Source organism: Macaca thibetana, chromosome 10, assembly GCF_024542745.1.
Source record: "Macaca thibetana thibetana isolate TM-01 chromosome 10, ASM2454274v1, whole genome shotgun sequence".
Taxonomy (NCBI): domain Eukaryota; kingdom Metazoa; phylum Chordata; class Mammalia; order Primates; family Cercopithecidae; genus Macaca; species Macaca thibetana.
The window spans coordinates 28946977-28974782 of NC_065587.1; the positions used below are offsets into that span (position 1 = coordinate 28946977).

Consider the following 27806-nt stretch of genomic DNA (forward strand, 5'->3'; position numbering starts at 1 on the left):
TAGACACCTTCTTATCACCTGTCCTGAGATCTCTCGGGGTGTTGGCCTCCCACACGGACATCTGACCGTCAGCGCCCTGACCCTGCCCTCTCCTGCCATCCTGACAGGGCCTTCTGGGTGGCATCTGTCCCCTGAGCAGATGAAGAGAGCTGTGTGTCTCTCCTGCACAGCGACCTCTGAGGTCACTTTTCTGGCCTGGCTCCCCTGCTCTGTGGGATGCTCGGGCGTTTTGGTCCCTCAGGCTGTTGCAGCCAAACATGAGTTCTGGAGCCTGTGTGTGGGGCAAGGGCCTGGGGTTCAGAGAGTCTGTCTGCTGTCCTGGGGTTTCTCTTATTCCACGGGGTCTTTTCTGGCATCCACCCCACGTCCTGGCTACCTGGTCATAGCAGCGGGGCTTTCCCACTGTGTACTCTGCCCCTTCTGATCCTCCTGGGCACAGGGGATATGTCCTGAAGAGACCCAGGAGCCTGCCCTTTCCTCACATCCTCTCCTTTGGAGACCCTTTCCCTGGCTTTCTGGTGTCCAGAGTCTGCTTCTGCCTTCTGCCTCCTGACTTGGTTTCCTGAGTCTCAGGGTGGCTCAGGGCTCAGTCCCTGGCAGCCACCAGACACCCAGGGCAGCCTGTCCACCTCCTACCTCACTCTGGGTCTGGATTCTGGTCCTGGGTCCCAGCCCTGTGATTCCTGAGCAGCAGCCCCGAGGGCACTGGGTCTGTCTAAGGTCTCCCATGAGGTCCCCCCTCGGACGCCTTGTTCCTGATTCCCCAGGAGATGGAACCAAAGTAACCCAAGAGCAACGCTGCTCTGACAAGAACCCTGACTGAGGAGGCCAGAACAGAAGGACGCTTAGAGACCCAGCCTTCCTCTGGCAGATGTAGAGACAGACAGACAGACAGAAAGAAAGAGAGGAGACAGAGAAATGGGGCTTAGGAGGTCATTCTATACAGTCCCCTCCCCCTGGGTCAGAGGTGAAGGGGTCGTAGTGACCTGCTGAGGCAGGCAAGTGTCTGACAGGGAGGACAGAGGTCCTTGCTCAGGCCTGGGATCCAGGGAGAACTGCCTGACTACAAATTGAGACAAGACGCAGAAACAAACAAAAACAGCAGAAATTGTCCCAAGAGTGGGGAAGGAGAAGGGAGAAGAGACTCACCTAGGACGGTCAGCCGGGTCCCTCCGCCGAATACCCAACACTGTGACACAGACTCATACAAAAACCCTCCCTGGGACGCCCCTACCCCCAGCCCCCAGTGCAGCTGTGAAGGAGGAAGCTGGGGCCACTGACCCTGGTGGCATCTGCTCATGAGGGAGTCCACATGGCCCCCACACTCAACCCACAGAGAGAAGAGAACCGGTGACATCCTGTGACCTGCAGCAGGATCCCTGGAAATCCATGCTTCTGGAGGACATTGGGATCTTGGATTTGGTTTTTGTGCCAACCATCAGTCAGGCCCAGGATTGAAATTATTGGAGGGCATTAGTGTCGCTAAGGAGTGAATTTCCACAGATGGGATAGGTGGGCTCTTCTCTGCAAAGTTGAACCCCAACCCATGGTTCAACTTTTGGTAACACCATGGGGTGGTGCCGAGGGTGCCCCTCTCCTCCCACAGAGAGGCTGGTTGCCCTAGAGTGCAGTGTTCTGGGAACCTTGGTGGGTTCCAGCCCCACCTTCTGGAGTAGTTCTAGTTGGCTAGGCCTGGTCAGTGAGGCCTGGCTGGTCCCAATATGAAATGCCAGCCACATGTGTTAGGGTAACCCTGGGAGCATCCCCTGCAGCCCTGAATCTGGCCTCATGTTGGGTGGGACAACTGGGGTGGTGGACGCCGTTGTCTTTTTCAAATGGGGCACATGAGGGAGCCTGCAGAATGTGGTCTCCAAATACCACCTCTCACTAAGGGATGGGAGATCAGTGGGGAATCCTAGGCCTGAGGGAGGAAAAACACATCAGACAAATAAGAAAGGGACATGATAAGACAGAACCTCTTATCCTCTGACTAATCAGGAGCCATTTAATCCCCTGGAGCCATGTGAGGAAGTCTGATGCCACTTGGGGAGACCTCCCCTGGGAAAATATTCATCATTGGTTGTCGCCTGTCATCATCAATTGAATATAATGCCAGTGGCTTCAAAGATATTAGATGGCTTGAATCCTAGAATACACCGTGAGAGAAGACATGAATTGTTCACTCTGGAAGGATGGCTGGGCCCTGGATCATCTGTGTGCAAAGTGGCTCCTTCCTAGAGCATGCAGCTCACTCCTGGGTGAACAGAGCCCAGCTGTAGACCCCTGACTTTCACAGACACTCTGCAGCGCTCATGAGAAGGAGCTGAACTGAAGCCTCAACCCTCTACCTTCCTTCCCGTCTGAGGGATGCAGCTATTGGCCATCCTGTGCCCCCAACATTACTACAAGACTGGCAACCTGACATGGGTGACTTGGCTGGCAGCAGCCCCATGTCCTTGGAAGCCATTTGCAATGTCCAATCTGAATCAAGTTAATCCCCTTCATGCTGGAATCATTTTCCAGGAAAATAAAAGCTGAGGGAAGTCCTAAGTTCCTGCTCCAGGAGTCATGGCTGTATTCCAACCACAGGAAGGTCTCCAGACAGCTCTCAGCTCCTGCAGCTCCTGCCTTGCTGGGAGGCTCTAGAGCAATTGAGGAGATATTCACCAGTGACAACCGGCCTGACGGCACATGCACCCATTACCATTTGGTGCCATATTGCTCCTCATATAAACAACGGCACCAAAACGTAACTAAGTCAGTGAATTTCTGGTGTTTGTGATGCATTTGAGGAGATCCTCCTGCTCCAGGAGGCATGGCTGTATTCCAACCAGGAGAAGGTCTCCAGACAGCTCTCAGCTCCTGCAGCTCCTGCCTTGCTGGGAGATTCTAGAGCAGTTGAGGAGATACTCACCAGTGACAACTGGCCTGACGGCACATGCACCCATTACCATTTGATGCCATATTGCTCCTCATATAAACAGCAGCACCAACATGTACCTAAGTCAGTGCACTTCTGGTGTTTGTGATGCATTTGAGGAGACCATGCTTATTTCTCGATATTAGGGAATTAGTGATAACTTCTATTTAGGTGTGGTAATGATATTATAGTTATTTTAAGGTCCATATCCTTCCAGGACAGTAATGGAATACTTACAGGTGAACAGATCTGATGTTTGGTATTTCTTTCTAAATATTGTATAAGGGAGAATTTATTTTGCTGTAGGTGGGTCGACATCATCTGTGATTTGCTTATTTTGAGTGCTGGGCAATGAGAACATGGGACATTGTTATTTTTCTGTCTCCTTATTTGTATGTTCAAAGTTCTTCATAATATACACTCATAACGCAGGTCAGTCTTTGGACAGCTGCTGGGTGTGAAGCAGACGTGGGTTTGTACCCAGCAGAGCTGTGGATCTGGCCCTCCTGGGGTGGTCTTAGTTTTCTCATTTGTGAAACGGGCTTAGAGAAGGACTGTGACCACTGGAACCCTTCAGTCTTCTTGTAATTCAGAGGCTGGGATTTGGAGGAGAGGTGGCTGTGATCAAGCACCAAGGGGCCCTTTCTGTGTCTCATTGTGACTGCAGAGTTTCCTGTCTTTGCAGGCTCTGTCCCTGGCCTGTCAGGGCCACCCAGCAGCTCTGGTGAAGGCAGATGCCACATCCCTGATGTGCTGGAGGCAGAGACAGGGAGTCTAAGTTTGCCTGGGCACTAAGAACGCACAGTCATCCAGGGCCTCCGTAGCAGTTTGGGTAGGAAGCCTCTACCACTGTGAACAAGGGAGGGAGAAGGTCCCAGTGGGCAGGAGGGTCTGGGGGAGCTGAGTGTTCCTGGATGCCTTGACCTTGCCTGTAGTCCTCCACCCACATTCACATAGCCCTGACCTAGTCTGACCCAGCTCCAACTCTCGTCATGAATTTGACATGGCCTCCTTCAGACCTTGAGCCTGACCCTGAACCTACAGCCATCTGATCATACAGCCGTAACACCTTTGTTCTTAAATCTCACTTTATGTTGCATAAAGTAGTTCCATGAAATACTAGTATCTTGCAGAACATTATGGGGCTTTTTCAGCTGCCAGATGGATAAATGGGACTTTAGGGAAGCTAAGCTTTATCATATGAAATGATTTCCCTAGTAGAGAACTTTTCATTGCCTTCTCTTGGATGACGTGTGTCGTCAAGTCTAGGAAATGCACCTGTATGTTTCATTGTCCAAGCCTTCTGAGTGCTTCCGGTGGCAGCACAAGTATGGACTCCTTTCCTGCTAAATGGTTTCATGTGGAATGGGGATTTTCAACTCTGTTCCTGCTGAGACCATGACATTGACTCATAGGTGCTCTTCACCCTTATTTCTGCCTCTAGCCCACGGATCTGGGCTCCTCAGAGACCCCTTCATTTTTCCTGATTTCCCTCTCAGGACCGTCCTGCATCCTGGTGCTGAACCATGGTATTTCCCAGTTTTGCAAGACCTACATCCCACCAGATGCTTGCAGGACAACATGAAGCTCTGGATCATGGATCCCCCTGACACAGAGAGCTCCCTGGAGTCACTGGCTCGGTGTACAACGTCAGGGATGCCATGTCAGGGACCTGGCATGTGACAAAGAGCAGACATATCCCCTGTCCCAGACCAGCAACTCTTCAGCCCAGAGACCGGAGCAGACACAGAAGGCATGCGAGCAGTGCCGTGTGATGCGTGGTTAGGTCTCTGTTGAAAGACAGAATCTAGGAGAGTGTGACACCCCCCTGGTCCCAGCCAGGCAAGGTTGGTGGCTCAGGGGTACAATGGAGAGCTGAGGAAGTGGTGTCTGGGTGAGAAAGGCCCCACCTGCAGAGATACCCAGGAGACTGAGAACCCCTTCACCTGGGGAACTTTCCCACTGGGTTCAGGATTCTTTCCATCCCAAACTGAGAAGGCAGGAAAGGCTAGGAATTATACATGAGAAAAGAAAAAGCGAGATAAAACAAGATTTCTGATTGTCAATGAGAATATTTATTGAGGGTTTATTGAGTGCAGGGAGAAGGGCTGGATGCCTTGGGGTGGGAGGAGAGACCCCTCCCCTGGCATCCTGCAGCTCCAGGCCCCCGTGGGTGGGGTGAGGGTTGGGAACCTATGAACATTCTGCAGGGGCCACTGTCTTCTCCACGGTGCTCCCTTCGTGCGTGACCTGGCAGCTGTAGCTCTTGTGGGACTTCCACTGGTCGGACGTCAGGCTCAGGTAGCTGCTGGCCGCGTACTTGTTGTTGCTCTGTTTGGACGGTTTGGTGGTCTCCACTCCCGCGTTGACAGCGCTGCCATCTGCCTTCCAGGCCACTTCCACGGCTCCCGGGTAGAAGTCACTGATCAGACACACTAGTGTGGCCTTGTTGGCTTGAAGCTCCTCAGAGGAGGGCGGGAAGAGAGTGACCGATGGGGCAGCCTTGGGCTGACCTGCGGGGTGAACGAGGAGCAGGGGGTCAGAGTCCCGGTGTCCAGCCGGGGAGCCCCTGACCTCAGTATATGATGAGATGTTGGGGTGCGCTTGTTCCGGGGCTGTGCGTCCGAGGGTCTGTGCCGTGCAGAGGGCTCAGGGTGTTTTCCACCATGTCCTGATCTGCACTGGGAGCTGTTTCACCTTAGACACCTTCTTATCACCTGTCATGAGATGTCTCGGGGTGTTGGCCTCCCACACGGACATCTGACCGTCAGCGCCCTGACCCTGCCCTCTCCTGCCATCCTGACAGGGCCTTCTGGGTGGCATCTGTCCCCTGAGCAGATGAAGAGAGCTGTGTGTCTCTCCTGCACAGCGACCTCTGAGGTCACTTTTCTGGCCTGGCTCCCCTGCTCTGTGGGATGCTGGGGCGTTTTGGTCCCTCAGGCTGTTGCAGCCAAACATGAGTTCTGGAGCCTGTGTGTGGGGCAAGGGCCTGGGGGGTCAGAGAGTCTGTCTGCTGTCCTGGGGTTTCTCTTATTCCACGGGGTCTTTTCTGGCATCCACCTCACGTCCCGGCTACCTGGTCATAGCAGCGGGGCTTTCCCACTGTGTACTCTGCCCCCTCTGATCCCCCTGGGCGCGGGATATGTCCTGAAGAGACCCAGGAGCCTGCCCTTTCCTCACATCCTCTCCTTTGGAGACCCTTTCCCTGGCTTTCTGGTGTCCAGAGTCTGCTTCTCCCTTCTCCCTCCTGACTGGGTTTCCTGAGTCTCAGGGTGGCTCAGGGCTCAGTCCCTGGCAGCCCCCAGACACCCAGGGCAGCCCGTCCACCTCCTACCTCACTCTGGGTCTGGATTCTGGTCCTGGATCCCAGCCCTGGGATTCCTGAGCAGCAGCCCCGAGGGCACTGGGTCTGTCTAAGGTCTCCCATGAGGTCCCCCCTCGGACCCCTTGTTCCTGATTCCCCAGGAGATGGAATGAAGTAACCCAAGAGCAACGCTGCTCTGACAAGAACCCAGACTGAGGAGGCCAGAACAGAAGGACGCTTAGAGACCCAGCCTTCCTCTGGCAGATGTAGAGACAGACAGACAGACAGACAGAAAGAGAGGAGACAGACAAATGGGGCTTAGGAGGTCATTCCATACAGTCCCCTCCCCCTGTGGTCAGAGGTGAAGGGGTCGTAGTGACCTGCTGAGGCAGGCAAAGGTCTGACAGGGAGGACAGAGGTCCTTGCTCAGGCCTGGGATCCAGGGAGAAAACCTGACCACAAGTTGAGACAAGACGCAGAAACAAACAAAAACAGCAGAAATTGTCCCAAGAGTGGGGAAGGGGAGGGGAGAAGAGACTCACCTAGGACGGTCAGCTGGGTCCCTCCTCCGAATAAGCCACACTGTGACACAGGCTCATACAAAAACCCTCCCTGGGACGCTCCTACCCCCAGCCCCCAGTGCAGCTGTGAAGGAGGAAGCTGGGGCCACTGACCCTGGTGGCATCTACTCGTGAGGGAGTCCACATGGCCCCCCCACTCAGCCCACAGAGAAAAGAGGACCGGTGACATCCTGTGACCTGCAGCAGTTTCCCTGGAAATCCATGCTTCTGGAGGACATTGGGATCTTGGATTTGGTTTTTGTGCCAACCATCAGTCAGGTCCAGGATTGAATTTATTAGAGGACATCAGTGTCACTAAGGAGTGAATTTCCACAGATGGGATAGGTGGGCTCTTCTCTGTAAAGTTGAACCAACCCATGGTTCCACTTTTGGTAACACCATGGGGTGGTGCCGAGGGTGCCCCTCTCCTCCCACGGAGAGGCTGGTTGCAGTGTTCTGAGAACCTTGGTGGGTTCCAGCCCCACCTTCTGGAGTAGTTCTAATTGGCTAGGCCTGGTCAGTGAGGCCTGGCTGGTCCCAATATGAAATGCCAGCCACATGTGTTAGGGTAACCCTGGAAGCATCCCCTGCGGCACTGAATGTGGTGTCATGGTGGGTGGGACAACTGGGGTGGTGGCTGCCATTGTCTTTTTCAAATGGGGGACATGAAGGAACCTCCAGAATGTGGTCTCCAAATACCACCTCTCACTAAGGGATGGGATATCAGTCGGGGATCCGAGGACTGGGGCAAGAAATACATAGAAGAGAAAGAAGAAAGGGACATGATAAGCTGGACCGTGTTATCCTCTGACTAATCAGGAGCCATTTAATCCTCTGGGACCATGTGAGAAGTCTGATGCCACTTGGGGTGACTCCCCCTGGGAAAATATTCATCATTGGTGGCCACCTGTTATCATCAAATATAATGGCAGTGGCTTCCAAAACATTAGATGACTCGAATCCTAGAGTTCAGCATGAGAGAAGACATGGATTCTTCACCCTGGAAGGATGGCTGGGTCCTGGATCATCTGTGTGCAAAGTGTCTCCTTCCTAGAGCATGAAGCTCACTCCTGGGTGAACAGAGCCCCGCTGTAGACCCCTGGCTTCAAAGACACTCTGCAGCGCTCATGAGAAGGTCGTGAACCGAAGCCTCAATCCTCTGCCTTCCTTCCCATCTGAGGGATGTAGCTATTGACCATCCTGTGCACCTAACATTACTACAAGAGTGGCAATGTGACATGGGTGACTTTGCTGGTAGCAGCCCCATGTCCTTGAAAGCTATTTTGCAGTGTCTATTCTGAGTCCAGTTATGTCCCTCCAAGCTCTGACCATTTTGCAGAAAAGAACAAAACAAAACAAAAACGGAAGTAGATGATAGTCCTGGGTTCTTGTTGTGCGAGGTGTGGCTTTATTCCAACCATGGGAAGGTCCCCAGATAGCTCTCAGTTCCTGCAGCTCCTGCCTTTCCAGGAAGCACTAGAGTAATTTGGAGATATTCACCAGTGACAAGCAGCCTAACAGCACATACACCCATCACCAGTTCATGCCATATTGAATTCTCAAATAAACAACCAAAAACCCCAAAATAACCACGGCACCAACACATAACTAAGTCAGTATGCTTCTGGCATTTGTGAGGCATTTGAGGAGCCCGTGATTATTTCTTGGTATTAGGAAATTAGTGATAATTTCTATTTAGGTTTGGTAATAATATTGTAGTATTTTTTAAGTCCATATGTTTCCAGCATAGAAATGGGATATTTACAGCTGAAAAGATGTGATTTCTGGTATTTGTTAGTAAGTATTGTGTAATGTGGGGGTTATTCTGCCATGTGTAGGTCAGTAATGTCTGTGAATTGCTTACTTGGGGGACTGGGTGATGGGAACTTGGGGGCATCATTATTCCTCTCTCTCCTTATGTATGTGTTCAAAGTTTTCCATAATGGAAACTTACCACACAGTGAAAGGAGGTCACGCAGCTGCTGGGGATGGCTTTATACGCAGCTGCTGGGGATGGCTTTATACCCAGCAGGGCTATGGATCTGGCCCTTGGTGGTCTCAGTTTTCCCCTCCATGAAATGGGCCCAGACAGGTGCTGTGGCAACTAGAACCCTCAAGTGTTCTTCTAATGAGAGGCTGGGATTTGGATCAGGTGTGGCTGTGATCAAGCTGTAAGGGGCCCTTTCTTTGCCTCATTGTGACTGTAGAGCTTCCTGTCTTTGCAGGCTCTGTCCCTGGACTGTCAGGACTAGCCAGCAGGTCTGGTGAAGGCAGCTGCCACATGCCTGATGTGCTGGAGGCAGAGACAAGGGATCTGAGAGTACCCAGGCACTGAGGACTCACCAAGACAGCTGGTGTCTCCACACCCAGGAGGCCAACATCATCTGCTGCCAGAGACACTGGGATCAGTTGAGAAGTCTCTGAGATGAGGCAGCAGGTGTACATGGGATTGGGTAGGGAGGCTGCACCGTCACGAGCTAGGGAGGGAGAGGGTGCTCCGCAGGCAGGAGGGTTTGTGGGATCTGACTCCTAACGGATGCCAGGCCTTGCCTGGAGCTGTCAGCCCACGTTCACTCAGCTCTTATCTAGCCTGACCCAGCCCTGAAGCTCATCCTGAATTCGACTCTGACATAGCCTCCCCCAGGCAATCAATAGATGCGGAGCTTGGATTGGTGACTTTTCTCATGTTCTCTCAATTTCCCCACATCCTCCTGCTCCTGCAGGCTGACCATCATCAAGATCCATCCACAAACCAGTCAGAAACTAACTCTACCTGGGCCTGACTTAGTAGTTCACACCCTTCATGCTTGACGTCCAGCCCCACGCTAGTGTTAACCTTGAGCCTGATCCCCAATCCACAGCCATGTGATCACACACCTGTAATATCTTGTGCATCAACCTCACCCCATATTCCCCAAACTAGTTCCAGGAAGCGCTGGTATCTTTCAGAGTATTTTGGGTCTTCTAAAGGTGGAGAAGGAGATCACCATGCTTTTGGATATGCTATGGTTCATCATATTAAACTGGTTCCCTAGTTCAGGATTTGTCAGTGTGTTTCCTCAGCCAGTGTGCATTGTGGAAGCCTTACAAAGACACCTGCATGATTCCTCTCCCAATGTTTTTACGAGTTCGCAATGGCGGCACAGTTATTTACCACTCACCCAGTAAACACTCTCCTGACTGGTTCCTCGTATGCAATGGGGAATTTCGGCTTCTGTTCCCGCTGGTACCATGGTCTTGAGTCAAAGGTGTCCTTTTTCCATTATTGCTCCCTCTAACCCACATCTGGTCTCCGGGGATCCCCTTCATTTCTCCTGAATCTCCCCACAGGGCCCCAGCAAACCTCCCACTGGGCCCCTGTCCTTTCCCAGTTGGGCAAAGACTGCAGGACAGTTTTCTGCCCTGGATTGCAGTTCCCACTGGCACAGGGAGCTCACCCGGTTCCCTGGCAGGTTGGGTGGGGTGTGGGATGATGGTGACATGGGATCTCACCTGGAACTGTCCCCTGTCCCTGAGCGGGGACCCTTCAGCCCAGACACATGACCAGATACAGATGGCACATTAGAAATGCTGGGTTTTACATGATCAGGTCTTTGTTGAGAAGTAAAATTGAGGAAGGTGTGGGACTGGTCTGAACTGATGCCAGGCTGGTGGCTCAGGGGTACAGTGGAGAGTTGGGGGAGGGGTGACTGGGAGAGGAAGGACCCTTTGGGGAGATGACTCGGGGAGGCTGTGAGCCTCCTCCCCTTTGGTAACTTTGACACTGGATGCAGAATTCCCTGTACTCCACACTGAGATCCCCGGGAAGACTAGGAATTTAAGAAAAAATGAGATGAAACAAGATTTCTGATTGTCAATGAGAATATTTATTGAGGGATTCATGAGTGCAGGGAGAAGGGCTTGAGGCCTTGTGATGGAGAGAGAGAGAGACCCCTCCCCTGGGATTCTGCAGCTCCAGGCCCCCGTGGGTGGGGTAGGGGTGGGAACCTATGAACATTCTGCAGGGGCCACTGTCTTCTCCACAGTGCTCCCTTCGTGCGTGACCTGGCAGCTGTAGCTCTTGTGGGACTTCCACTGGTCGGACGTCAGGCTCAGGTAGCTGCTGGCCGCATACTTGTTGTTGCTCTGTTTGGAGGGCGTGGTGGTCTCCACTCCCGCGTTGACAGCGCTGCCATCTGCCTTCCAGGCCACTTTCACGACTCCCGGGTAGAAGTCACTGATCAGACACACTAGTGTGGCCTTGTTTGCTTGGAGCTCCTCAGAGGAGGGCGGGAACAGAGTGACCGTGGGGGAAGCCTTGGGCTGACCTATGTGGACAGGGAAGGGGGTGAGAGAGGGCAGACAGAACACCGGGGTGTTGTGGAGCCCCTCTCTCTGTCTAAAGTCTCTGGGAGGGTTTACAGTGGGGCCGTCTGGTCCACTCGGGGTTCTCTCCTTCTCTCCTTTCCCCGTCCTTTCCACTCATGCCCTGTGGAGGGCAGATAGCTCTGTACCTTCCTAGGAGCCCTCCCAAGTCACCTTTCCCCGGTGTCCTGGTCCAGCCCCTCTCCTCTACAGCCTCGATTTCCCCATATACCCAGGGCAGGCTGTGTTCCTTCTCTGATCTCTGGAGTCTGAGTTCAGAATGTGGCCTTGACCCCTGGATCCCTCATTTCCACCCCTAGACACCCCCTCCACCACCCACTTTATTCTTCCGGGACCTAGAGCCTCCTCTGAACTGTGGGTCCCCTGCTCAGCCCGTAGGACTGTCCTGGCAGGCAGTGCATGGGGAGGCCCAAGCCTGGTTTGAACTGGAGCTTTCTACCCTTCACAGGCACCGGGCTCTGCCCCCGCCCGGCCCACTTGGCTCTCCTGGCAAGGAGTGGGCTCCACCTAGACAAGCCTCGGGGCTCCTCTGAGGCTTTGAGATGTCTCCTGTGTCCACGAGCCCGACTACAGAACCCTTCCCCTCAGCTGGTCTTGTGGTTGCCCCCCTAGACTATGAGACTCAGCAGCCCCCTGGTCCACCCCAGCAGCCTCTGAGGACCCCAAACTTCGCGTGGTAGCCATGGAGTTCTCTGCACCCCTCATTTGCTCCCCTGTGGTCATCTCCTGAGTCTAACGTGCCCTTTGAGGCAAGCAGGCGTCCGATCCGTGAACGGAGAAACACCGAGCCCCAGAGGTGACGGGGCTCCAGGGACAGACACATCTCTGCCCTAAGACACCCTCTCCTTTCTGGTGACTGTCCTGGGAGGGTCGGATTCTGGCACCTCCCCCAGTCTCACCCGTCCTTCTGTGTCCCCATGTCCTCATGACCCAGCACAGACCACAGAGTTGCAGCCTAGACCCAGAGCTCTGTCTGTGCCCTCCACTCGTCTCCGCTTGGGGTGACCCCTGTGTCACCAGGCCCCCATGTGGCCCTCCCAGGCTGGATAGGCATCGAGTCCTCAGCCTAGACCCTCAGCTGTTTTTGGGGCTACTCCCCGAGACTATGAGACTCAGCAGCCCCCAGGCCCACCCCAGCAGCCTCTGGCCTTGACCCCAGGGGTCACTGGGCAATGTCCCTAAGGCCACTGCAGGGCCCCTCATCAGAGCCAACCTCTGTCCCTCACTCAGACATCTGCCCTGGAAGAGAGGAGGAGCCCTGACCCTGCCCAATCCCAGCTCAGGCCCCGGGACCAGGCTGCATCCAGCTGTTGGAACCTGAAGGCAGCTGCTCCCACTGTGGGGGCCCTTCCTGCCGGTTACCCCGAGACTAACGCGCCTCCTCCAGGCCCCATGGAGAAAGGTAGGGGTCAGTGCTTAAGGCTGGGAGGACAGATGGAAGGAAGCCCCAGAGAGAGAAAACAGATTTTCCAGGGACAGCAGAGGGTGAGACAGTCTGGGAAAGGTTGAGAGCCACTTACCTAGGACGGTGAGCCGGGTCCCAGCACCGAAGATGTAACACAGTGACTGAGGCTCAGACCAAAACCCCCGGGGCCAGCACCTGGGGTCTGCTCCCTGGGGGCTGGGCTAGAGTAGGAGCCTGCTGGGCATGATGGGCACAGGGTTGCAGTAGGCGGGGCTGGGACCTAGGCATGAGGCAGGGGGGTGGCCAGTCCCCCAGAGGTTTCCCCATGCCTGTCTCCTGTCTAAGGCAAGTGCCACCCACAGCCTTGGAGTCAACCCAGTGTGTGTCCTTCCTCTCTGAGGCTGTCAGTGCTGATGACAACACTGGGACCAATAGGTCCCAGCAACTCCCAGAGTGATACATCCCCTCCTGTGCAGTGTGGCAGAGGAGTGCTGAGTTGGCTTCGACCCGTCCAACCTTGTCTGACCTCATTTAAAGGGCCTCTGAGTCCCCCACATGAGTGTCCCCAGTCAAGCTAGGCTGGCTTTCTCCCTATATTGAGAACACTGGGTCATTCCTGACTCAAGTGGATAGTCCTCTGCTTTCTACCCATGGAGACGCAGTTCAGTCCCACTTTGTGATTGAAGCTTTTTCTGATCTCTCAGATCATTCTTTCCATCTACCCATCCATTCAGTTGTCCATCCAGCTGTTCATCTGTTCATCTGTTTGTCCATCCATATATCACCTATCCATCCGTCCATCCATCCATGCATCTGTCCACTCATTCATCCAACAACAGCTCCCAAGCATCCATATGTGTCAGGTACTGTTTTTATGCTGGGACATGGCAGGGTCGCCTGGCTCTCAGCCTCATCTCTCCCTCAAATCTCTCTGGTTAAGGCCAACAGTGCTTTGTCCCAGTTCAGTCTGCAGTTCTTCCCCAGTCCCCTTAGGTCTCTGCAAGAAGTTCTTTCTAGTCACTCTCCCCTCCTTGGTATCGGAGACTGCCCCCTTTCCTCCTCGGCTTCCTTTTCTCTCAGGCCCATGCCCAACTGCCGACTCCCGGATCCCCATCCTGGGTTCTGCTCTCTGTATTCTCCTAATTTTCTCTGCATCTGACCCTCATTGTGCACACTCACAACTGTCCAGGGATCTTAGATCCCTATTTCCAGCCCTTACCTCTCTTCTTGGCTCCAGATTCACATATATTCTGCCTCCTCAACTTACGTCTGCTTGGATGCTCTGTAGACACCTCCAACTCAATAGATCCCAACTAAACTTATTTCCATATAACGTTGCTCCTCCACAGAGTCCTCACTTCAGCAAGTTACTCTTCAAGCCAGAGGCATGGGGACATCGCAGAATGCCTTCCCCTCATTGTATTGCTCTCTGTCCTAGACATCCTAGCATGACACAAGATACCATTAACATCCCCCAGAGAAAAAGAAAAACACCGAGGTCACAGGCTAAGAGTTCATGATGGCAAGAATCCTCAGACTTTTCCAAATCTGATTTTATTCCCATGGGAATTTATTTACATTGCAAGATACCCATTGTGACGGGGCCAGCAATTTTCATCTCAGCAGCAGGTTGTATTTAATACATTTGTATTTAAGACGTGTGCAGAAGATTTTTGAAACAATTTAATATAATAGTAATATAAATTTAACACTTGTTTCTCATATAAAGAAAGCAAACATTTAGCATTTTATTAAGTTACTGAAGAAAACTTTCTTAACGAAGAATATCTGCCCAAATTTACTGCAACCTTCATATTTAAAGGCAAAACATTTGAAGAGTCAGAAACAAGGCAAAGTTGTCTAGTCTCACTTTTATTATTCAGCATATTCCATAGATTCTAGCCAATGAAATGACATAAAAGGGGGAGAAGAGGATGTATAAATATTAGAGAAAAAGAGAGAAAATTGTTTTTGGCAAATGGTGTGATAGTTGACTAAAAACACACACACACATACACACACACACACACACACACACACACACACACACACAGAGAATCAGCTGAAGAACTGCTGGAATTAATACAAGAGTTAAAGTGGCTGGATACAAGAGTAACATACAGAAGTTAACAGGGTTCCTTGCTGTAGAAACAGTAATCATTTAGGATATGAAATTGGGAAAAAATTTGTAACTTCAATAAAATTATATTTACAAATGCTTTATGAATAAAAAACATAAAGTGTGCAAGATTTGCATGAATAAAATATTAAACCACTTCTCTGAGTGAATGGAGAGTACGTCATGTCTCTGGACAAAAACACCACTGAGCATTATAAATATAGCAGTTCTCAAATTAATCCCATATTCTGTGATATTACAAACATAACACCAAAAGAATGATTTTTGAAAATTAGGGAACCGATTCTGCAGTCTAACTCTTAAGAACAACGGGTAATAGACATGACTATTTTGAGAAAAAGTAACGATGACAGGTTCTTTCCCTACCAGATACCGAACATACTATAAAGCTAAAATAATCAAAACAGTTTGGGTGCGGGAATAGATCAATAAACCAAGAGAACCACAGAAAGAATGTAACAAATCAGTAATGTAGTAGTTGAGGAAAGCTGCATTTATATTCAACAAAGGTGTGATGATTGACTTTCCTATTTGGAAGATAAGGTTTTATTCCTACATCCACAAAAATAAACTCCAGGTGAAGTAAAGAAAAAGAAAACCAATAAAACACCAATACACCAAAAGTACCACAATAAGATAGAAAAATGACTTTATAATACTGAAATAAAGACAACTTCCTACACATGGTGGAGGTCACAGAAACCATAAAGAAAAGGTTAAACCAGTTCGACACATAAAAATTTACGACAGTTTTATAGTGGGAGACCCCATAAACAAAAGACCCGTAAAACAGACCAGGGAAAATTATTTACAATGCATATATTAAACAAGTGGCTAAAATCCCAAATATATCCCAATATATTATAGATATATAAAAAGGTGAAAACAACTGAATGGAAAAGCGGGCAATATGGTGACCACAGATGAAATGAAACCAATAAATAAAAATATAAAAAATGAATTTACCAGTGATAAAATATACAATAAAACAATAAACACATTCAATTTTGCATTATTGGCAAGAATGTATGAGAGAAGACACTACCACTCACCAGAGTGAGTGGACACAGACTTTTGGAAGCACCACCTATAACATTTCAAAAGTACGTCCTCTGATCCAGCAATTCCACTTTTAGGCATCTATCCTGGGGAGATATATAAGTGCACTTTGCGCACACACACACACACAGGAATTTCCACTGCAGCAGCATTTGTCATTTAGATTTTTTAGTGGAAATAAATCTTGGCTCATCTAAACTTTGCTTATAAAGCAAAGTTTATAAGCAGTGGATGTGGTTAATCCATATGGACTGATACAGAAAGTGTCAATAATAGATTAAAAGTTGGTAATATGCAGAATATGGCTCTATTTTTGCAAAATAAAATCCCAACACCAACTCTGTGTGTGTGTGTGTGTGTGTGTGTGTGTGTGTGTGTGTGTGTGTGTGTGTGTGTGTGTATTTTCAGGGACACATACAACACAGGAGAAGTTCTAGAAGCATATTGACCAACCTGACAGTGGCTATCTCTGGGAAGAGGTGGGAGATGGTAAGAAGCAGCACTGTTTTTACTTTATATACTTCTCTGCTTAATCTTTTTTTTTTTTTTGCAAGAAAGAGTAATGTACAAAAGTCATTATATTTTGTAACGTACTCATTGCAAAAAGAGTAATGTATATGAGTACATTACTCTTGTATTAAAAATGGTATTAGAAGAAATGTCTCTTTTTGTGAACAACATCACAAAACCAGAAAATTATAAAGCCACATTAAAATTAGGGGAAATCCCACCAGCCAGCCAGACACATCATTGACATTTTTCTATATTTTCAGACAGGTTTTTGAAAAGGTATATATACTTTAAAAACACAGTTGGGCCAGGTGCAGTGGCTCACACCTGTAATTCCAGCACAGGGGAAGTTGAGGCGGAAGGATTGCTTGAGCCTAGGAATTTGAGACAGGCCTCAGCAACATAGTGAAGCTCTTTCTCTAAAATAATAATAATCCTAATAAAAATTCGCCAGGTGTAGTGGCCTGTAGCTGTAGTCCTAGCTACTCAGGAGGCTGAGGCTCGAGGATCATTTGAGCCCTGGATGTTGAGGCTGCAGTGAGCTGTGGCCATGCCACTGTACTCCAGCCTGGGCAACAGAGCAGGACTCTGTTTCAAAACAACAACAGCAACAACAACTGCCAAATACAATTGCGTTTTTTCACACCCTTTCAGATATTTGGGTTATTTCTAGTTTTCTCCCATCATTAATAATGCTAAGCTAACACACCCTTGTTATAAACATTTGGTTACAGCTTTGATTATTCCCCTCCCCACCACACCCTTAGGATAAATTCCTAGAAGTGGAATTGCCCACTTTAGATAAATACACTCTGTTTTTTGACTCGCTGCCTATTACTAAAATGGTTATACATTTCAACGCCCATAGACAGTCCCCGAGAGTGTCTGCTCCCCTCTGCTCATCCCTCACTTCAGCTTCATGCTCCCATTTCATAGGAAACTGGGCACCTGGGTGCTCTGGATCTGTGTGTCCTCCCCACCCCACGACTTCCTCCAGGCTCCCCACCTACCCTGGACCTGGCCGTCACCCCCTCTCCTCTCTCCTCTCTCCTCTAATCAGTCCTCATATCAGCCTCCTATCCAGTGCTAATTTTTCCAAAAACACAAATCTGACTCTGATAATCAGTTTCCTATGTAAATCCATCCAAGGACTCGTCCTGGACTCTGGGGATGGGGCACGGATCCTATGGTCTTCCTTCCTCCCCTTCCCAGTCACCCAGGAGCTCCCAGCTTCATCCTGTGCTCTCCTCTCCTCTGACGCTGCTCTGTCTTTTGGGGGCACCCATCACCAGTCAGTGCCCCTTGATCTGTGAGACCAGCCTGGGCATCATCCCAGAGGGAGCTCTCCTCTCCCTTTATTGCTCCAAACATGGGCCTGTTCCGATGACTGGACAGCTCCCCTCGGTTCAGCCCACCTTCCCTGTGTCCCTGAGCCTGGCCCCAGCAAGCATTTATGTGCAAGTCGGTGAATGAACAGCTTTGGGGGAGACCAAGCCAAGCCCTTGCTGCCTTCTCCAGGGAATGGCCCCTGCCCTCACAGGGCAGGAGGCACATGGGCAGAGAGGAGGAGGAGGAGGAGGAGGAGGAAGAACAGGCCTGGGCATCCTGTGGGGACAGTGACCATCACCCCCTGTGGACGTCCTGTCTTTGCCTCTGTTCCTGCCCTACCCAGAGGACTAGGACTAGGTAATTGAGGCACTGACCCTGGTGCAAAATTTAAGTAGGGTTAGAAAACCCAGAAATCAAGAAAAATAATATCTTAATGTGATATTAAAAACAATAATTCAAACAAATCTGTGATGGACCAAATATCAACCCATTAGTTAAAGCCAGTGTCTGCCCAGGCCCCTCTTAGGGGTTAACCTTCCTCCTCACTCCTCTGGCTTGTCTCCCCTTGGTCACCTTTCCCAGCTCTGCCGCAGGACCCCCACATTCCCTGAAATCTCTCGCTCCTTACCTGCCCCACAGGCTCTGTAGGCTGGATCGGCTGCTTCCAACTGAGGCTCCAGGGTCTGGGTCCCTGCTCTGCGGTGCAGCCATTGCGTGCAGCAGGCCATGGGCGACCATGGCCAGACCCAGCAGCAGCAGGGGCCAGCACTGCCTGGGACGAGGACCCAGCTCCTCAGGGGTCTCACGACCCACTTGGCCTGTCTTGGGTCTCATTGGCCCTCAGGGTCAGGGGCACCTCTGACCCGATTTGCAGCATGGGCTCCCTGGAAGGCCTTGCCCAGGTCCCTCTCGCCAGCAGGGCTGTTACAGTGCGCCCCAGTCTGTTGGCTCTGTCCTCTCCCTGGACTGGCTCTGGTCCCTGTCCCTAGCCCAGGCCCTTTGTCCATGGCTGTTACCCCTGGGAATCTCTCCCAGAGGGGCCTCTACCAACTGCCCTGATGCGGTCACAATCCAGGGCTCAACTGCCTCCCACCGCAGCCGCCTGCCTGGCCCCGCCCCTGGGGCCCTGGGTGGTGCACACCTGACTCACTTCCCTTCCCCGTTTCCCAAAGGGCAGCCTGGGTCTGTGGAGCATGTCCCTAGGGCCTAGAGAGCTGCCCAGCAGGAGTCCCCAAGGGCTTGAGCTCAGGGTGTTGGGGCTGGGGCTGGAGCTGTGGCTTCTTTTCTGATCAGTCCTCCAGGCTGCGTGACTGCACACTGCACTTCAGCCAGTTGGGACCAGCCCTTTCTTGGCTAGGTTAAGCCCGGCCAGCTACCCTGTGGCCCTTTCTTGAGTCGGGCAAGAGCCCTGCAGGGAGTGATTCTATATCCTTCAGGCAAGGAAGAGTTGTGAAATCATAAATGTGGAGTCTATCCAGACCTAGGTTACCCCTGGGCCTCTGTTTCCTTATCTGTAAAATGGGGAGAGTTCCTCTGCAGCATGAAGGTTGTGAGGGTTAAAGAAACTATGTGTTTGCTAAGCACTCAGTGGGTGTTGAACAAATCCTGGTTCTCTTTTTGTTGTTCCTTACTTTGGGATTCAGAACAACGTGTGGGGCATCATTGAGGCAAGTGTCTCTGTTTTACAGGTGAGAAAATTACCATCCAGAGAACATGAATGCAGGGCCCAGTGTCATTCCTTGAGTAGGGAGCAAGCTGCGCTAGGATCTAGGAAGGGGCTCGTCTCCTGTATTTCTATTCATCTGTCCACCTAGAATACTCATGTCTGGCTCCATTCAGCAGTGGTGGAGGAGGAGAGGGCTGGCGGTTGCTTTGAGTTGGGGTCCTTTTTGACTATGATATGGGAATATGATGCATAATACAGTAATAATAGCAATGCTCTTTAGCCCTGGTGCTTTACAAGCACTAATCCTGGCAGCTAAGATTATCTACTGTCCCCCACATTTGAAGATGAGGAAATGCTGCTCAGGCTGATTCCCTACTTTTTTAATGTCACAGGGCCAAGAGGCGGTAGGGCTGGAGTCGGAATCTGAGGCCTGGTCCTTGCATGACACTAGGGCGTGCTTTCCTGATGATGACATAGCTCTCTGGGTCTAGGTGGTAACACACTGCTTGGTGCATGGGAAAACCCAGAGCTCATCACAAAGGAGTTGCTCAATTAAACATGGACTAAATCTGGTTGAATAAACCTCTTTTGCTTCATGTGGCCCCTTGTGTCATTAGCATTCCTTTACCCCCCATTCACCGCTGCCATCTTTTCTGTTGCCCCTGAGAACCTAGTATAAAAATGTTTGAGGAGATCTTCAGGACCCCATACTCCGGTGAGAAAGGCCCCTGCTCCGTCACTTACAGAACTGCAGTGAGGGTCTGCCCTCTTGCTTTCCAGTTACTTTTTCTGCCACAAAATCTTTAAAAATATCTGCTCGAGTTCGGATCTGCAGCCCCCTAGGGCTGTCAATGTTTTGTTTTAGCAACTCTCAGAGGAGCCTTGTAGGACTTCCTAAAGTGAATTTCCTGGGAGGCCCCTTTGAGAATTGCTTGGTTCATATTTTGAGTCAGATACTCCTTAACTTCCCTCATACATTTGGTGACAATCAAGCCAGACATTTTTGAGGGCTATGGTAACAGATAAATTGCCCGAGACTTCATTTCTTTGATAAAGTTGATGGTTGTTGGGAGACAGTGGCCTGCTATGGATCTCTGCATTTCTGCATGTTTCTCGGGCAAAGGCACTGATTGCCTTTCTTGTGGATTATCTTTGCAAGGATGTTTGTAGGGTGAACAACCTTGGAAGGTACAGAGAGTGCCTCTCTTTGGAGCAAAAGGCAGATATGCTTACTGTAAAGTATAAAATGTTTAAGATCCCTGAGCTCTGGCACGCAGATGTCACCTGGCCTTCTTTGCATCACCTTGTGGAACTGGTGCAAGACAATGCTGATACCTTGGCAACTGCTCTTGCTGTGAAAGACAGACTGTCCATTGTTTCTGACCCAGGAATCTTGTATCTTCTGCCAGCATCCATGACACTGTGGCAGGCTTACATTTTAGTCTGCAAATAGGATGAAGTCTCAGACCCTTCACAGTTCTTGAAGGTGATGATAATGAGGAGGAGGAGGAAGAAAGAGATGAAGTTGAGGATGGTGATCATGACTTAATGGTTCGACTCATCGAATCAGTTTTCAAAGATCTCCAGGCTGGATCTTTATATGTATTGCTTGGGCAACTTTTGAGGCCCAGGCACCTGGGGGCTGGATTATACAAATAATCACCACACATCCCTGTCCTTGGAGATAGGCAAGGCACTGATCTGTAACGTTGTGTAGGTGCCCTAACAGACATCATTCAGGGCACAAGGGAGGGCCCTAGGAAACCCCTGGTCCAGCACACCACCTCCTCCACCGGGGAGCTTGGCCTGTTCCTGCCTCTGTTCTTGGGCTCTTTGTGTTATGGGGGCTGGGGAAGGGTCTACCCTGAGGGTCTAGGCTGAAGCTGCTCCCGCCCAGGCCCTCTGTAGGTATGACACTTACCCACTGCTCAGGACCCAGAAGCTGTGGCTCCTTCCAGGGAAAGTCCCAGGTCTTGGGGATAAAGAGGGGTTGTCCCTAAATGTAGCATCCCCAGCTGCTGCCCCTACCCCCACCCCTGCACCTGCTGTGGCCTCTGGGCAGACGTCGCCACCGCAGACCACATCCTCCTATGGTGGTTGTAGTCGGAAATCCGAGTCTGGCCGGGGGCCCTAGAGGACTGGACTAGGCCTCCCCAGCAGGTGCAGCTGCAGCTCTGGCCACCCAGGCCTGCCCCCTGCCCTCCTGGACTGAGATGTGGAAGGGCTGGATCCAGGCCTGGGCAGAGGAGGTCAAGTCCAGCTGTCCTGCTTGGTGGACCCCCTGCTCAGGGTCTATGGTGCCTCTGCAGAGCCTTCTGGGTCCCGCCCTGGCCCTTCTCTCTCAAAGCAGAGGGGTGTACCCCATCCAGTTGCTTCTACTCTGCTCCATGTCTGAGGGTGTCCCCCACCTTGGCCTCCTGCTGGTCAGTCCCCTGCCCAGTCTGCAGCACCCACGTCCCAGAAACTCCACCTGCAAGCACTGCAGACTCCTCTCTCCCAGGTCCAGGGATCCCCAGCTCCCCACTCCCCACCATCCCCAAATTCAAGCTGGCTGGTCTTTCTTGTCTCATCTTGAGCTTCTCACTGTTGGGATCTGGGAGAGTCTGAGGCACAGGATGACAAGTATTGGCTGAGGAAGTGACAAAGGTTCTGGATCTCTGAGTCCCTAGAGGTAGAAGCTGGCTCTGCAGCTCCTGATCCCCCTCTGAGGAGTCCTCAGGAACCCCAAAGACCCCAGCTCCTCTGGTGATCCTGGGTTGCAGCCTCCACCCCAGCTCTCCTCCAGGAAATGGGAGAGATCCCTGCTCCCTTTGTAGATGTCACAGAGTAGACTTGTCAACCTGGCAGGGAGGCCTTCTAGCTCCTTCTACTGATGTGGAAACAGAGGCTCAGAGAGGGAGAGTTTCTTGCCTGAGGCACACAGCGACTTGGTGTAAAGACTGCACCCCGGGACTTACTAATAGCAATTAGAGACCTGGGAGGACCAGACTTTTTGGACATGGGGTGGAGCCAGCCTGGAACTGGAGGGTGGAGTTTTGGGAGGTTTCTGTTCTTTAACCTCCACCAGCTGCCTGGAGTACAGCTAGAAGGGGAGAGTCCAGTAGGGGGCAGAAGAGACCAGGAGTAGAAGCCTGAGCACTAACCAACTGGAGCTCTTCAGAAGAGGAAGGTGGAGACCCAGGGGAGGGCTCTGGTGGCCGGGCAGAAGGGGGTGCAGGAGCCTGACTCTGGGTTTGCATTCCTGTGGTCACTCACTCACCTGTGGGACTGTGGGTAGGACCAAGAGGGAAACCACTGAGACAAGTGAGTCAGATCCTGAAATTTTGTGCATTGTGGGTTTTTTGGGCGTTAATTTTGATTTTTGAAAATATTGCATTAAATATTATTGATCTGGGTCACTACGTTTTTGGATGCTCTTTTAACTTTTGCATTCAAGGCGAATGAATGATGGCTGTCACTTGGAACTCCAGGAAACCAGTCTCTGGAGACATGCACATAGAGGCTGTATATCTGACATACAATCGTAGAGCCCTGAGTCCCGGCTTGAGAATATCATACCTCCAGCAGTGAAGGGGCCAACTGTCCCACTCAACACCGTGTCCCCAATCACCTGACATGGCATCTGGCACATAGTGAGCCCTTCATGAGTATTTCTTGACCAAATGAATAAATGGACCAGGATTCAACACCAGGCCTGTCTAACCAGAACCTCTTCCCTCTACACCCAGGCACCTGCAGCTTGGGAAGACCCTCAGGGTTGGACTCACTCATACCTCAGATGACCCCCAACTCTTCCCTCTGCCACCTCCTAGGGAAGGGGCTGTAGAGCATCAACTCACTGTGACATCACCTACCCCTGATACAGGCCCCGAGGCCCGAAATCTAGGTGACACTTAGAACTTCCTAGGTCTCTCTCCCCTGCCTGGTACGAGGAGTACTCCAGGCACATCAACCACTGGTGTCCAGAGAGGGGAATCTCTGTCCTTGTTGTCCCTGAAGTCATTTTTCACAGCTGGAAACATCTTCTGTCGGGACCGAGCAATAAGACCCCTGAAGTCACTCTGACCCCCGCTTAAGGGGTCCGTAGGAGCCTTGAACACCGCAGCTCCTCTGATGATCATGGGTTGCAGCCTCCACCCCAGCTCTCCTCCAGGAAATAGGAGATGTTCCTGCTCTCTCTGTAGATGTCATGGTCTGGCCCACCTGGCAGGGGGTCTTCTAGCTCCCACTACTGATGAGGAAACAGAGGCTCAGAGAGAGAGAGAGTGAGTTCCAGGGCCCTCACTACAGCCCTGGAAAATGCCCGTCGCTGATTCTGGTGGGCAGACTAGCTGAGGCACAGGGAGTTTAGAAGCAAATCTAGTGGAAGTGAATGGGCAAAGGGAACTAGGATTTCAGACTCCCAGCCTGGATGTTGGAGTTGGCCAGGGAGATGCAGTCAAGTGGGGTCTAGCCAGCTTGAAGTCCATATGCCAACAGCCTGGGTCACTGTGGGCTTGTTTCCCAGCTAGGGTCAGAGAGCCCACCTGGCATCTCTCAGGGGGATTGGGATCTCTACAAATACGAGACACAGGGACTGGCCTGGTTCTGTAGGGAAGGTTCTGCAGCTGGTGGGATGGAAGCTTCTGCCCAAGTCTCTGGGCCCTGGCTGCTCTATAGAGGCTGGGCATGGAGCAGAGGGAGGAGTCAGGGTGAGCACAGGGAGGAGACAGGAGATGAGGCAGCAATGATGGTGTTGGGGAGCGGAGGGGAAGCCCCAGTAGAGGGAGGAGGAGCCTGGAGATGCTGCTGGGAAGGACTGGACCAGACTTCCATCCCTCTAACCTTGGCTCAGTCCAAGCAGCAGGGAACCCTGGGAGGCCAGTTCCCTCCATCTGGATGGTCCCCCAACACCACTTGGGGAACCCTTGTGTGGTCGTTTCCATCAAAAGAGGGATGACCCCTGTGGGACTGGGCCAGCTGAGCCCGCATCTCTCATCCCTGCTCATGGATTTGGTTGTGTCTAGGGATTTAATAAACTCCTTTCTCTTCCATTATCACTTTTCAGCCTGCAATGAATGTTTGTGCTGAGGACTCAAACCAACTGTGTCAGTGTTAACTGCTGGTTCCAGAACACACTTTCCCAGGAGGATGAGGTACATGTAAACAATAAAGAATGTCTCTCATTGCTTCAGGAAATTTCTGAAAACCCATTATCCAGGTAAGTGGTCTGCTCAAGAGAGCACACAGTTCTCACCTAGGTAAATTGCTCACTTATCTAATGAATATTTATTGATCAAGACTTGATTCAAGACCTTCCCTTCTCTGTGTCCACCAGGCTGTGCTATGATAGCACAGATAGGCCGCAATTCTAATAGGTTCCTTCCTTGTAAGACCTGCCTTTAACTGCTCACGTGCATATCCTGAAACCTCATAAAACCTTCCATTGCCCTGTGCCTTCTGAGACACTAAAATGACTCCATCCTAGGGCTGGTCTCCTTTGATACTAATAGACTTGGTGCTACTTAGATACCAGGATTTCTGAGGTCTTTTGGGAGCTGGCATTTGATCATCAAAGTGACCAGCTCAGTTTACTCTGGGATAAGCTGAGCCTAAAGGTGGGCAGGAAATTGCTCCCATCTCTCGGGAACATAAGGTCAGGGACAGGACTGGAAACTTCCATTCCACATGGAAGGCTCCCTCCTGCTCAGTGTAATGGGGCAGGAGAGAGGGCAGGGCCTTGTGAGCCAGGTCGAGGGGGCAGGTTTCTGTCTCACTCCGCATCTGTCTGTGTCACTGCGTGCAGTGCTGCTGTCCCACGCCTGACAGTATTAGCCTTATCCAGAGCCTGGGTCCTGCTGATGGTCGGAGTGGCCGTGTTCCCAGAGTTGGAGCCAGAGAATTGCTCAGGGATCCCTGAGGGCCACTTGCTATCTTCATAGATGACCAGCACAGGGGGCTGGCCTGGCTTCTGCTGATATCAGTGAGCATATTTATCCTCCAATTTATCTCCAGAGCAGGTGATGCTGGCTGGCTGTCCTGGGGACACTGACACTGAGGGTGGCTGAGTCAGCTCATAGGCAGCCATGGAACCTACAGGAGAGAAAAGGGGAGAGAAAAGGCTTGAAACTGAGGAGCCGAACTCCAAGAAAATCTTCCCACGTGCCTGGCCTGGACACAGCTCCAGGGATGAAAGAGCGCTTAGGGCAGTGTGAGCACAGGCGCGCAGTGTGGGGGAATTTCAGCCCCCCAGCCCATCCACCTGCAGCAGGTTCTTGAGCATCCTGCCCACCACAGGCAGGGCCCTGCTGAGCTCAGAGTCAGAGCCAGGCTGGACCCAGAGCCCTGAGACCGGACCAGTGGCTGGGACCCGAGGGGGCAGCACCTGTGCAGTGAGCGAGGAGGCCGAGGAGGAGAGGGGTCCAGGCCATGACTGAGGCACCTCCGATGCTGCTTCCCGAGGCCCAGGCTGGGCAGATTCTTCCAGGCCTCTCTTGTCCCCTTGCTGGAGAGAGTGGCCTGTGTTGCAAATCAGCAGTCAGGGGTTGCTGCGGGAGGAGCTGTGTGGTTTCCAGAGAAGAACTCAGCCCCAAGGGACACAGAGGAGGGAGGGCACCCTGAAGGCCCACCCTCAGCACACAGAATTCTCATTCTCCTTCTGGTCCCAACATCTGGGTTGACATCACCACTGTAGGCTGTGTTGTGGCTTCACTCCTGAGCTGATCTGGCCATGCAGAGCTCTGACAGGAATTCTGTGTGCGTTTTCCAGGTTGTATGATGTGCTGCCCCTGTGGCCATTCCTTGTCCTGCATGGAGATGTCCAGGGACTGACTTACAGTGGTGACTGAGGGATTACTCTGAGACCTAAGGTCCTTCCTGTGTTGGATACTAGCTCAGAGTAACTTGGGCAATTTAGGACTCCAGGGGTGTCCTGTCCTTAAATATTTTGTGGCAAAGTCCACATGTCAGGTGTAGCTCTAGCTCCCCCTCTGAAGGGCACTTTTCAACCCAGTGCAGTGACCCTCGTGACCCCACTCTACAGGTGACACCATAAGGCTTGCACATGTGCAGGGACCTGCCATTGCTTCTGAGAGGTCCTTCCCACAATCAAACATCATCCTTGTCATATGCACATGGAGTGTTGAAAGACCCAGGAGTTGCTGTAAGTTCCTGGCCTTGGCTGTGAGCTTCTGGCATAGGGCACAGGTGCTGTGCCTCAGTATCCCCAGTGTGTGGTCAGGGTCGGGTATAGCTTAGATGCTGAAAGAGTGTTTGCTGTGTAGCAGAATGAGGAGGCTCTCAGAGCAAACAGGAGGGAGATGAAACACATGTGCCCACGGGGGTAGGATGGCGTTTGTGGCACTGACAGCGTTTTAGCACAGAAGAGTGGGCCAGTGTGTGGGGGGAAGCAAAGTGGTGCACCTGTCTCAAATATACAACATCGGCCAGAGACAGAGCTGAGAAACACCAAGCCTGGAGAATTTGTACCTCAGTGTTGAGGACAATGCTGTAGAAAATGACAGCTTTCTTTCTAGTCTGAGGTTGTGGTCACTGACCCTCCCTGCATGTCCGCATCTCCTTGTCACCCAGGTCCACCCCATCTCCAGGTGGCTTTGCCAGGTGACTCTGTTCTGTCCCCTGGTGGCTGCTCCACACTGGCTGCTGGAGGCTTAAGGGCCTCCTGAGTCTAGGTGTATAATCAGATCTGCTGTGGAATCAGGTCTGTGAACTGCTGGTGCCAGTGGAGGACGTTTTTCTCTTCTCTCTGTGACCCATACCTGCCTCAATACCAGGTGCGAGGGGTGCAGGTTACCCATGACAATATGAACATGAATATTTGGAAGAGGAGGGGAAAGGTCCACCTGAGGCTGTCTGCACATGTCTCTGGATGGTGGGTGGTTATGGGGGTAATACCAGGGCTTGGCACAGAGGGTGGGGATCACAGGACTGAGGGACTAGCTTTTACTGGTGCCTGCTCTGGATGCAGGGCCAGTGTACAGTGGTGACTCCTGCACCAAATTCAGAGACAGAACATCCACCCAACAAATGTTTATCCAGACCCACTGTAGTCTGGGACACATTGCATGCGGGAATTCAGCAGGGACAAGACACGGCCTTCTTGAAGTGAGCTGTTCATTGTGCTGGTTTGGCCGTGCAGGAAAACTGGGTTTGCAGACCCAGCAGACAGTCCCTGTCACCTTCCACCTGAGCATTGTCTTTTATATTCACTGAAAAGACCAGTGCCTGTGATTCCCAGGTCCTGCTCAGCTGGCATTGACCATGTGGCTCAGGCCTGATCAGTGAGATGTGAGGTCAGTGGGTGAAATTCTTCTTAGGAAAGCTTTGCTCTTGCGAAAGAGCCCTGGGTTCATGAGGCCCTTTTCCCCTTGAATATGGGAGCGATAGCTGGAGCTGCAGCAGCCACCCTGAGGTCACACATCAGCAAGGATGAAAACAAAGCCGACATCATAGGGGTGGTGGAACAAAAAGTGGGGAGGACTCTGGTGTCTTCGTGAAGGTGGTGGGTATTGCAGAGAGAAATACGCCCTTAGCTGTTTGTGCCTCTGTT

General features: G+C 51.6%; 3 protein-coding genes and 1 gene segment (V, D, J or C); all 4 read right to left on the reverse strand.

Moving 5' to 3' along the window:
• Positions 1 to 27806, reverse strand: part of LOC126929708 (immunoglobulin lambda-1 light chain-like) — a 340164-nt gene that overhangs the window by 19695 nt on the left and 292663 nt on the right. Inside the window, 1 exon segment of the V gene segment in view lies at positions 12670 to 12706. Coding sequence covers positions 12670 to 12706 — 37 coding nt within the window.
• LOC126929706 (immunoglobulin lambda-1 light chain-like) overlaps positions 1 to 27806 on the reverse strand; it is a 250860-nt gene that overhangs the window by 6232 nt on the left and 216822 nt on the right. The window lies entirely within an intron of this gene.
• The window catches only part of LOC126929707 (immunoglobulin lambda-1 light chain), a 309873-nt gene that overhangs the window by 647 nt on the left and 281420 nt on the right, over positions 1 to 27806 (reverse strand). The window contains exons 3-4 of one of the 2 annotated variants that reach the window (XM_050746311.1): positions 6767 to 6803; positions 4973 to 5433 (exon numbers count right to left, since the gene is read on the reverse strand). In XM_050746311.1, the coding sequence (XP_050602268.1) occupies positions 5114 to 5433; positions 6767 to 6803 (357 nt within the window). In that variant the 3' untranslated portion in view covers positions 4973 to 5113. Of the gene's footprint in view, positions 1 to 4972; positions 5434 to 6766; positions 6804 to 27806 lie in introns of those variants that run through there. The other variant, XM_050746310.1, reaches the window with a different exon arrangement.
• Positions 10356 to 18661, reverse strand: IGLL5 (immunoglobulin lambda like polypeptide 5). Its single transcript, XM_050746419.1, has 2 exons — positions 18221 to 18661; positions 10356 to 11091 (listed from the first exon to the last, which is right to left on the reverse strand). The coding sequence occupies exons 1-2, from the start codon at positions 18318 to 18320 to the stop codon at positions 10772 to 10774; spliced, it is 420 nt and encodes a 139-aa protein (XP_050602376.1). The 5' UTR covers positions 18321 to 18661; the 3' UTR covers positions 10356 to 10771.

Bases quoted from the DNA above. Each gene is read 5' to 3' on its own strand.
- IGLL5 (XM_050746419.1), bottom strand. From the start codon at position 18,320: ATGGCCTGCTGCACGCAATGGCTGCACCGCAGAGCAGGGACCCAGACC. The intron at 11,092-18,220 runs GTAAGGAGCGAG...CTGTCCACATAG, and splicing joins CTACAGAGCCTGTGGGGCAG to GTCAGCCCAAGGCTTCCCCC.